The 12,090-nt window shown below is 39.3% G+C and overlaps 1 protein-coding gene across 3 annotated transcripts in view; it reads right to left on the bottom strand.

The window, feature by feature from the left end:
- Positions 1-12,090, bottom strand: part of SEMA3D (semaphorin 3D) — a 143,636-nt gene that overhangs the window by 48,522 nt on the left and 83,024 nt on the right. For all 3 annotated transcript variants that reach the window (XM_064443768.1, XM_064443758.1, XM_064443750.1), the window contains exons 6-8: positions 11,533-11,626; positions 8,137-8,265; positions 2,037-2,179 (exon numbers count right to left, since the gene is read on the bottom strand). In XM_064443768.1, coding sequence (XP_064299838.1) covers positions 2,037-2,179; positions 8,137-8,265; positions 11,533-11,626 — 366 coding nt within the window. The remainder of the gene's footprint in view (positions 1-2,036; positions 2,180-8,136; positions 8,266-11,532; positions 11,627-12,090) is intronic.

The following is a 12,090-nucleotide window of genomic DNA, read 5'->3' as shown; positions in this document are numbered from 1 at the left end:
CAGGAGTCTGAACTTTTGAAAGAATTCTGCATCCGTCAGGAAGTGCTCAGTAAATAAAGACAGTGCAAAACCAGCATTAATAGTAATCACCTCACTTATTGTTTTGCTTTGACTATTAAAAACAGAATTCAAGACACTTTTCTCGTTACCATGATTACTGTATAAATTCAGTCTCGTTTGAGGTGCAATTACACATGGTCATTAGGCTTTCTTTATAATACATTTGCTTTTATTATGATATCTTATCTCCTTTTTTCTCTAGGTAAAGGATGCTGGAGATCTCTAGCTAATATATCTTAGTTTACTATAATCTCTCATGTGCCTTGACGTGAAAATGTTGTCTACCAATTTCCCCTAATGCATTAAGTGCTTTCTCATAATCAGCAAACGCCATGTCTAGCAGCAAATCATATATGTTTGCATTTCCGTTCTGCCATTAATCACACTGCTGTGAAATACCCAACTAAAGATTATCCATTCCTTCGTCTGGCTAGAAACCTATAGAGAACTGATTTGTTAAAGGGTTTTTTGTTTTCATAACATTTTAGGTTAAGAACAGAAGTGTGAAATGGCTGTGGTCACTGAAATCTTGACTGGAGTTAGGAGTTTGCTGGACTGCAAAGCAATTGTAGATTTACACATTCGTACATGTGTCCACTCTTTGTTTTTCAGTGTAAACACTAATGTGTCCATTAGCTGAATGTGTGCTCTTCTCTTAGACGCATTTTATTGCAAATCACAAACTCTTTTGTTTGTTTACTAATTGTCAAGCTTCTTAAGATAATTTTTGCTGCCAGCAGCCACGTTGCTCAGAAAATGCAAGTAAATGAAAGCTTCTGAACAAAATATCACAGAAATGTACCTACTTGTGTGATTGCTGTGATGATATTGCTGATATCTAGCTCACCGCATGAGGTAAACCTTTGCTCAAAGCTTATATTTACTAATATGAAGACAACTTTAAAGTTCCATTTCCCTGAATTTTACCAGTGATTCCTGGGTACCTGGATTCACTGAAGACCTAAGGACAGGTTGGGAGCACTCATACTGACTGCATCTATTCCTACAGGATTATGGGACAAAGGAGTGGATGGAGAGTACGGCTGAGACAGAAGTCAAAAGACCCTTCTGCTGTAGTGGGAAGAGGACCTCAGCAAAACCAGCAGGTTGTTAAACAGAAAACTACACTGACTGCTGTCTTCATATGCAGGAATTGATTTATTTTCTTATTACCGCTTGAGGAGGCTTCTGCCCTTGACAGAGATGCTTCTTCAAAGAATGAAGCTCATGAGACTCTGAGTCTGCATTATGAATACCATATGGGCAGAAATCTTTCATAAGGAACAAAATCAAGCATAATGAAAGAGAAAGTGAACAAAGTAATCACTTAAAGGCACCAACCAAATGAAACGTTTTCTACTGCAGCAGACCCGGGGCCTGGCTCCTCCTGGTCAACAGGTCAAGGACCGCACTTCTTCCCAGGGGAGGAAACCTCCTGGCAGATGTGGCGTAGCTCAGAAACTATATACTTTTTTAGACTCCCCTCGCTCCAGCTGATTATCAGGAATGCGCAGAAACAAATGACTGACCCCAGCTTTCAGTAATGCCCAGGAGTGAGGTGCTGAGCCGGGCTGAAGGGGTGGGTTTGTCTACCCCTCCATTAGTGGGCACTTTCCACAAAAACCCAAATACCTTGCCATTGTGTACACTTTGGCAAGTCAATCCTCACTGAAAGCTTATGAAATAAAGCAGGTCACTGTGGCATATCTGAAGGTCAATACATTATCATTTAGACACAGGATTATAATTTATATCATATTAGCTTTTTAAAAAGAGGTAAACAGTCAATATCAAGTCTATTTTTCAGATGAGTAAATTTCAGACAGCATTAGTAATATCTGTTCAGAAAAATTACTACAATGGCTCACTGGGCAACAACACTTTTTCCTTCTGGTCTGAAGGGGAAAACAGACTTCTCACAGAAACAAACCAAATTTTTTTTTTCTTTAAATAAAATTTAAAAATAAAGTCCTTACCTTACAAACCCTCCCAACACGGGAGAGGATTGTCTTGTCAGATGTGCCACTATCTTGTGATATTTCTCGGAAAAAGAAGTAGATTTTGTCATCATCTGGGTTGTAGGTGTCCGGGATGGGAAAAGTTCCAATGAATTTTGCTCCTAGAAGTTCACAAAAAAAAGGTTTCAAAAGTCAAAGAAAAGTCTTAAGACTTGCCACTAAATTTCTGCTTCAATACCTATGTTTATGTTGCATCTGCCAGTGTAATAAAAATGTCTCTATATAGATATGCAGTGGCAAGTTCCTTACTAACTCTGAGCAAAAACCACCACAGATTCTGAAGTATTTAATCTTAGTGTGATGTTTTTATATCTATATATCTTACTACTACTTGCGTATATATGTGGCACTGGCTACCATTCTGTTTGGAAATGTGATAACTCTCAGCACAAAATGCTGCCTGCAAAAGTCTGCCTTACTGCACTTGCCACCAACACCAAGCTAAGTAAATTTTCTGAAATCACATGGTAGATTTTAATTTAATTTAATTACACATTTCAGCAGTTATAAGTACAGAAATACACTACTGTTTACTAGAGATGGCTTGCAAAGGAATGAAAGAATCTTTACTGATCCATAGGATTAAAACTTCAACATACATGATAGCTTTCCCAAGTGACGTTTCCTACGTATCTGTGCTATACGAATGTTACCGACAGCATCTGCCAAATCCGCCACAACACCATGCTGGGAGTCCCAGGTTAGCACGCTGAACTCCACAACGGACCTGTCAGTCTTAAGGATGTAGTTCCTTGTTGTGCATGAAAACAGATTAGCTACATCAATGTAATGGTTTGTTTGAGGTTATTTAAATCTGCTTTTTTACAAGAAATGTTACAGCATGCCTTGCCTTGACATGTTGAGCTGTTATATTACTTTTGGTCTCTTCCAAAGCAAGTTTGGGTTTCTCTGCCTGCATTTGATAGGCATGCTTATTGGGCCAAGAACTTCATACATGTCCTTCACTGTCTTCAGCTCACTCGTCCATGATCTCTAGGCCTGCTCTATCTGCTCACCAGCTGTGGGTTTTGGAGTTTTTTTGGGGGGTTGGTGTTTTTTTCTTTAAATTTTGCACTAAAATAAAATTTAAGCTAGTTTCAGGTGTCCCTGAATGCAGCAAAGCAGGCAACAACACTGTGTTACACAGTGAACCAGATACCTGGGGAAGTGATTTTTAAGACATTCCCCAATGTGCTACAATAAATGAGCTCTTCTGAGGGCACTTGGATCAATAATGTTTTTCTTTAAACAGAAGAGGCTATACAAATACAATGCAAAGAGACCCTTGACTCTAAAATACATTCTTTCGGCAATAAAATACACAGTCTTTGTCCCCCAGAAGCAGGCAGGCTGCAGTAGAAAGCAGTAAGGAGGATGATGTAAGACGGAAGAGCAAACAGAGCATGCTAGCGATATGTGGGGAATACTGTTAGCTCAGCTTTTAATGTATCTTCATGCCTTTGTCCTTTTTATAGTGATTGTTACTTTATACTAGCCTTGAGGAATTTTCACCACGAGCTCTACAGTACACACAGGCCTCAAAGAGGGTCCCTGATTCAAAAGTTCACAGACAAAGTCTTGAAACAAAATGGGGTGTGTTTAAATGCTGAATGTGCACCTTCATGATGGAAGGTTAAATTTATGGGTCAAAATAGCCACAGTGCTGCTTCCATTTTAAACCTTTCTGACACTAGAGAGTGGCGTCAGCAGAAAAATGAAATGATGCAGGCATCAAGCTCTATAAATTTAAGTTAGGATTTTAAAATGAGCCTAAAGAAAATATTCAATTACCCCTCAGAGCCTTTAAGGATGCTTTGAAGATTAGATCTCTAAGCGTGAATAAATACATAAATAAGCTTCCAGTGTGGTTTCTTAAATATGCGGTTAGCTAAATAGCCATTTAATAGGAAAACCTGTGAAATACTTCTGTAGCATGCTTTTGAATTTCACATAGGGTTTTTTTTTTAATCCACATTCACAGGACAAAACTCTGAATATATGGGGTTTTTAAATTAAATTCCATTGCTTTACTTGGCAAGCCAAATGCAAAAACAAATGTCTCAATACCAATTCCTGGAACAGATATAGAAGAATCTCTAACAAATTAAAGGAACACAAATATTTAACAATTTTAAATCACAATGGAAAACACTGAAGTTGAAAGTTAAATCCAAACAAAAATACTCTGTAAAAGATATGAAGACAAAGTGACTGAAAACAATTTAATGAAAGAGATCATGATCTGAAAAGCACATTATGTTCTGCAAGTGAGATCTTTGTCTCATCTTTTGTAATCCATCCATACAACATAGAAAAGTGTGTTTAAACAAACTGTGAATTAGGTTTTTGGATTCTTTGCATGGGAAACAAATTATATGATGATGATTTTAAACCACTGTTTGTTTTCCCATACACACAGTTGTCCCCCAGTTGCTTCAATAGAAGGTTTTCCCACATATTATTTTCATGGCTATATTGTATGTAACCAAACAGGGGATTAAAGGCATCACAAGCTCTGACAATAGATTGTACAATAAATTCAGGTGTTGCTTGTAATTTTTCAAACATGCTCTTGTGGCCTAGTGGGAAGAGCTGTCCTTCACTGCTGGGTTCGCTGTTAGTTACCTGCCTGCTATCACACCCTCCCAATGCCACCATTAGGCGTAGACAGAGAAACCATGCATGTAAGACCTACAGAGAAGTAAGATTCATTAGGCTCAGAAAAAGAGGATGACAAATGAGTAGCAAATCCCAGAACATGAAGAAATGAAAAAGCAGCCCAAAACAGTGGGAGGCAGCAGCTCTTTGTGGCTGGGCTGCCAGAAATATGTGGCATGATAAAATGCAAAGCATAGTGTTCACCTCATTTATCTTTAACTGTCTAGAAGTTGAGCTCCTAACCTACACTGATGCAGGTCCTCTCTCAGGGAGGGACACAAGGAAGAAAGTGACAATGAATAATCCTATTTTAAGACAGATTCCTACAATAGGTGGGGTGAGTCACCCTCTGGAAGTGTCACCTCTCTCCGTAAATTACAGACAGAGACAACTGAAATGACTGAGCTCAGACAGGGTGCCTTTTAGAGCTAAGTGAGCTGAATCCCATCCAAAGTTTGCAGTATATAAAGAAGCCACTGCCTGTAAGTCTTTGCCCTGGCAAAGATGACTAAATTGCCATAAAAAAAAATAATTAAAAAATTTAAAAAAATTAACAAGATGAAAGCAGTTCAGGGAAGCACTCATTCCAACTATGGTTTTAGCTTCGTATAAAGGAGGGAGGTATGTGCAGCTGTTTAGTGCATGCCTGTGTAGGGCTCTGGTATCCCACCATGGCACGCCCGCTCTGCCTGCCGGGCTGGAGCAGGGCAGACTCGGCTCCAGTGGGTGGCTTTGCCCTGGCCAGGGCTGAGGCAGCTCCAGTCAGCGGCTGTGGGAGCTCCGCAGAAGGGCGGAAGGCTGAGCAGAGGCAGCATCCCCTCTGTCTTCAGTGCCACCGAGTGCAGGAGTACGAGCCTGTGAGAGTGTGAGTCATGGGAAAGATTAGCTGCCTTCCTCCCTTTCTCCATTGTGGAGCAGCTATTCAGTCACTGAGATTAAGATATGTCTTAATTAGTCAAGATAGAGATGCCCTGCAAGAAACTGGAAAGTATCCTACACATTTTTCCCGTATACTTTGTCTTTCCCTCCCTTCCCTCAGGAAAGGATAATCCCGTTTCCAGAAACAGAATAAGTCTAAACTTCAAAAATATTAAGGTGCATTATAGCAAAACATCCTCAGCCCTCTGGGAAAAAAACAAGTTGTACATTTAATGCTTATCCTAAGTAAAACATGAGTCACTCCTGGAAATAATTTATTTTTAATTGTACAATTACTCAAGTATGTACAACTTTTCCTGGAGGTCCAACATACGCTTGGTAGATGGGTGGTAGATTTAGGGAAGAGGGGATTTAGATGGGAGTTTTAAACCCGAAATCAAATAAATATTTTCTTTGTACCAATATCAGCTGAAAGCACAAATGTGTGTAATTGGTAATGTTATACAATAAACTAGAAATATATTGGCTACCCTATGGTTTATTGCAGAAATGATCCCATCATTTAGAGTTGCACTCAAAACTTTATCCAACCTTAAAAGGACCATTTCAAAATATTAAAAGCACCTAGTTTATATCTATGCCTCTTAGTATAACACTGCATGGATTGTGTTTATGAAGTCTTAGACAGAGCGTGGTTGTAGTTTTTTATATGGCTGGAAACAAGGTAAACCTGAAGAATACCATGTGGGGTAATTTTCATGCCGCAGTCTAACACACTAAAGCTGTTTGTCAAACCCAGACATATTAATATATTATTCTCCTTAGAAAACTTTCACAAATACAGATGCTTTAAGTGAAAACAGAATAAAAAATAATCAAATCTAAAAGCAAGAAGAAAGGCAGACACCCCCCACCCAGCCTCCAAACTGAAACACTTAAACAGTTCTTAAACCTTTAGTTTATCCTGTGTTCTTGTACTTTTCCCTTGCCTCAGACTGCTCATGAAGAAATGTTAATAGCATAAAGAAATGCTTGGAACTGGATATTTAAGCTATAAGTTCTTTTGGGCTGGGAACTGAACCCTGTAATGCTCATCAAGGTGGATCTATACTAATGGTAACACCAGATGCTCCTCAGGACCAAAGTGCAGTAAATCTTTCTTTTTAGGATATTATAGCATCCCTTAGGAAAGCGGCTACCCCAGCCACATTTCCATGCTGAGCATCAGCAGGCCACCGGTGATAAGACTAGATATTCAGTTGCACGGTTAGTTACAGTTAGAGAACTGCGACCTGGAAGGACCCATCCTGGCCCATATTGCTTACAGTCCATTTCTAGTCTACATTGCACAAGGGATGTGTAGAAAGCAGAGACAGGAGATAGAAAAGGTGGGTCTAGAAAGGTTTTGAGCACAGGAGAAGAAAGTGGGAGAGGCCAGCAGAGTCAGATGTGAGATTTTTCTATCTGTCCAAAGGACTGCTCTTATTCGGAAAGGTAAAATGACTTTAAGTGGCTACTCCTTTCCTCCTCGGCTCCCAGCAGAAATCCTGAGGTTATGGAGTTACAGCTATACAGAAACATAATGCAACAGCTTAGAAGGAGGGAGAGAAGGAGTACAGAAAAAAATTAATAGAAAAAAGAATACTGCCTCTTGTTGAGGTCTCAAAGAGTTAAGAGGCAAAATTATCTCTTTCAGAAGTTGTTTGCTGGGAAGACGACTTAGCCCTGTGGTCAGCAGGCCCTGGCTTTACAATACACCCATAATAGTTACACAGGCATCCTGAATCAGGGCCAGTGTTGCCACATCTTTAAAGACAGTTGACGGCTAAAAGGGGGATGCTTTAATTGAGCAGGGTTAGCTTGTGAGCGAAGTTTTCCGTGTTACTCTGTGTGTGGTTTGAGACTGGCTGGGTGTAAATGCTGCAGTTTTTTGGAGGGTTTACTAGCTCAGAATGTTTTTTAACGGGCAAGAAAAAGCAATGTTTTGCTTGGGAAGCTATTTTAGGGTGTCCTTCGTGGTTTTAAAATGATCCTCAGAGCTACAAAGGATATTTTTTCCTCTCAAAAAAGAAAGGAAAAAAAAAAGAAAAAAAGACCTCCTACCTAAAAACATGGAATTTCCAGTCTGTCATTTCAATATGTTGTAGGGAACAGCTTTTAACAAGTGATCAGGAAAAAAGGTTTAGAAGAAGTTATTCCAACAAGGCTGGAAATAGAAGCATTTAAGTCATGATATTATTCCAATGACAGGACTATATACAGATGTACAGATCAAAGATGGAAAGAATGATTAGGTCTTACACCCCTACTCTTTCCTTAATTAGCATTTTCACCTCTGTGACTTTCCTCAAGGGCATTTTTGTTCCACCCGTCCTAAAAAACAGCCTACGTAATCCAACGATACCATCATACAATATCTATATTTATAGTTACTGGACATATATTTATATAAGAAAAGGGCTATTAACTTCTGAGAGGCAGGGACAATGCAGATGACAACAGCATATGTTTGGGATCTTACCAGTAAGCCAGTAATGTTCAGAAATGTCAGTTCTGATGTAATGGTGGTCGTGAGAAGGGCCCAGAGAACGTGTTAGAGCAGTGTCTTTGCCAAGGAAATCAGAAGCTGTTCCAGCATAAAGATACTCATCTGCAAATGAAAAAGAAATAGGGTTTCTACAGCTGTGAGATAAACAAAATTAAAATTATTTGTGTTTTGTTGGGTGAACCACACCTGTGTTTAATTGGCCTAACCGGTTTTAAAATATTATTGGTTTATAATTTAATGGGATTTTGGGTTGTGTGAAGTTACTTACATTTAAATGAGGGTAATATTTATGATTGTATGCCTGAGAAGTAAAGGATTCCAGGTCTAATCTTCAGATCTTTTGGGCGCTCAGAAAGTAAATCTCCCAGGCTTCAATGGGTGCTGGGCTCTTAAGTGTATAAAGGCGCCTTTGATCTGAGCACCCTTCCCTGTGAGCGCTGACCGTGGACACAGATATTTATCGATTCAAGCTAGCTCTTCTGTCCCAGACTTGCCACAGCTCTGATGGCTCTGCTGCTCCTGGGCTTGAGCTAGTAAACATGATGGATGCTTCACTGCAGGAACTTCACAGCTTGGCCCTTCCCTGGTGTAGGGATCTCTGGCCAACACTTCATTCATGAAGAGGAATTTAGGCGGTATGGGAATTCTTCTCAATTACGTAACATATTAATGGTAAGAATGTGGCTACAGACCCAAATCTTGATCATTTTACCATAGCGAGTGGTCCCTCTAAAATAGATATCTTGCTTGAATAAGGCAGCCAGCATTTGTCTCACAAGAGACTATATCTGCAACACAGTACAGTGTGCTTGCTGCAACTGCAGTTACGACTTAGTCTTCTGCCAGCTTTGTGGGTAATGCAAAATTTCACAACCTTAAGAATTGTACAATATTTTCTGTTTTCCTTCAGATCTTGGCACTTTTCTACAAGGAAGCAAAGAAACAGTATCACTGTGATTTTTTTTACTATATTGTGCATTTTACAATTCTCTTTTTTTCTGCAGAATAACAAGATAGCTTTATTGGTTAAAGAAGTTTGTTTTTTGTTTAATGACTTGCAACAGTAAATCCCTGGAGTTTGTAAAAAGAAAAAATGTTCATGTTCATAAATGAGAATCATATAAAGAGCTATATGACACATAAAAATCCCCTTCCAGGAGTTTCTTCTCCATGTTTTCTGGTATTCTGGGTGGAAAATTTCACAAGACCTTTTAGAGAGAAGTCCTTTGTTGACAGTGAATGCAGAATAAATACCATTCAACATAGTTGTTTTGTGTTTGCATTTGTAAAAGATGTAAATGCACTTAAAAAAATAAGATCAAGGGAAAACCAAAAAAAACTAAAACCGCAACCCACGATCCACAAGCACTTTATTTGGCCAAAAAAGATCTATCAGCCTCCTTTTTTCCTCATGATTATTGTTAGTTATGCATTATTTCCCTGACAGTACTGGAAAGCACATCTTTCAGACAGCATGTCGCCTTTGTAAAGAAACAATAGCACATTCTGAAAGGTATTTGTCATAATGAGGAATGGGCAGGGTAATTGGTGTTTGCTAACTGACAGGCACTCAGTGATCAATAAATCTGAGGGGCTAAGAGAAATTCTCCATCCTTGCTTAGACTCTGCTGACAAGGCATTTTCAGCATTTCTCTTGGTTTTTGAGATCTCTCATTCCAAGTTCCAGTTACTTCCAGAATAGTTTTGGTGAGCAGCAATTTGTAAAAGAAGGTGGATGATAAGCCGGTGATTCTTCAGACAAAAAACCTAACTCTTCCAGTTCATCTGTGGAATCTACTTAGGTCGAAATATCGTGTAGAATTCAAAGTGAGATTACACATTTTTACAAAGAGTGAAAGTTAGTTGTATTAACCTACATATGTGAGTGAAAATTTAATGATATATTATTTAGCTCGTATATGTGTAACTGATTACAAAGTGCTCTCTGAATGGCAAAAGTAATCTTTATCACTATTTAGCAGATAAATAAAACTAGGCAGTGAGAAGTGACATGCCAAAGGTTACTCCTCTTGTCAGTAGCAGAGATGGGAACTGAGCTCCCCCGCATCCCAGTGCAATATCTTATCCATGAGCTATATTGCTCTCCTAGTACTTTTGGGAATAATCATCAAAAGACAGGCCAAGAACACATTCACTGGTCAGGCCTGTAACTCTTTACAGTGCTCCTTGTACTTTATTGTGAAGCACTTGACACCAGGCACAGTCAGAAAAGGGATACTAGAATACCCTGACCATTAATTTTATCTAGCCTGAAAACACTTACATAACGAAGTTAATGTTTTAGTTAGCTAAAAGACGGCAGCTTCTTCATTTCACAAGGTTTAATGGAGCAGTCAAAGAACTAGAGTGCTACTGTAATTAGCCAATGCAATAATAAATCATAGAGTTCTAATGCATTATTAAAAAAAAAAAAAAGGGAAAAAAGAAGTTACAGTTTCCAGAATCCCATTTTAAAAATAGACTTCATGGTCATTAAACAGTACTAGGGGTCCCTGAGAAGAATAAGCACTGGCTTTAATCTATTGTTTCTAATAAAGGAAGTCCTGCCCCATCTGTTGGGTCAGAATCACAAATCATCTATCTTATTATCTGAGAATAAAGACTGAACATTAGTCATATTCTTTTTATAACACAGAGTGACCGATACTTCAAAGCATTGTCACCACTGCTCTTTGGCTGTAAATGAAAATGTCATGGTGCTTCACTCTTATCTTGTATTCATATGCTTGACAGACAAGTTAAATGAAAATTGTCTAAAGCTATGAACCAAACCATGACAAAAGTAGCTCTTATAGTGATTTGAAATCCAGAGGTCAAGCTGACATTCCTCGGCACCAAATGTCAGACCACACAGTGCTGCGATGCACACAGCAGGCAGATTGCACTATCTTGTTCCTAGGCTTCCAGCTTCAGAAGTGGCTACTCGAGTAAATAGAAACCTCAAAAATGTATTTATGGAAATAGTGGATGTCAGCAGACTTCAAAGGGCAGAACATATTGATAATTGCAGAAAGAGGCCCAGAAGCACTTGAAACATTGTCCATCCGTGTGGTTTTTTTGTCTCCTCCTTAAAGAAGAAATGACTGTGTGAGGATGAAACCGCCTTCCTGCTCAGCCGGCAGAGGCTTCGCAGCCGCTCAGATGTCTCTGTTTGTGTTGCTGCATCTCCAGCTCTTTGGTGTCTGCAGACCAAAGGCTGCCTCAGCTCCAAGAGCACAAAGCAGCATCAGAAACACGGCTGATACCAGAGGAGCTCCAGCACTGGCTTCTGCTGGGCCTCTGACCCCAGGCTCGTGTACGAAGCCATTGCACGTCTGAGAAGAGCACCTGGCTCTGGCGGTTTCTTACCTGCCATCACTGAAGCAAACGGCTGCTGAGGATCAAAAGGGCATTTCAACCTGCCAGATTCCAAGTTCTGAGTATCCAGCCGGAATACGGTTTCCTGAAAATAAAGACATATTCATTATCCTGGTGTGACTGCAGAGAAAACTCAGACAAACTTTCTGCTAACATATGAAGTGAAGGTGTACTAGGTCACGCAGCTGTCACCTCCACGTTGATGATGACTCTGTTTTAAATTTGGATTTTTTTCATGCATTGTTTTAACATATACTGTTCACTCTGTAGTGAAACACAAATCTTAAAAAAAAAAACAATTATTTTCAGAAAAAAAAAAGTATTGTTTACTTCTACTCAAATTAAAATCTGGATTGTACTTAAAAGACACTGCCTTCTATTTGGGAAAGTGCTGATAGAGTGTGTTGCAACAGGAGACCCAGAAGGGATTCTGGCTGACTCCTAAATTTCTCCAGGGACTGCTGAATAATGTTCATGGCAGACATAGTTCAGCCCCTTTTAAATGAAAGCAGCATATGCTCTCTCTTGTTATTTTTAACAAGGCTAATG

Source organism: Phalacrocorax carbo, chromosome 1 (genome assembly GCF_963921805.1).
Source record: "Phalacrocorax carbo chromosome 1, bPhaCar2.1, whole genome shotgun sequence".
Taxonomy (NCBI): domain Eukaryota; kingdom Metazoa; phylum Chordata; class Aves; order Suliformes; family Phalacrocoracidae; genus Phalacrocorax; species Phalacrocorax carbo.
This window is presented reverse-complemented; position numbering and strand designations above follow the sequence as displayed.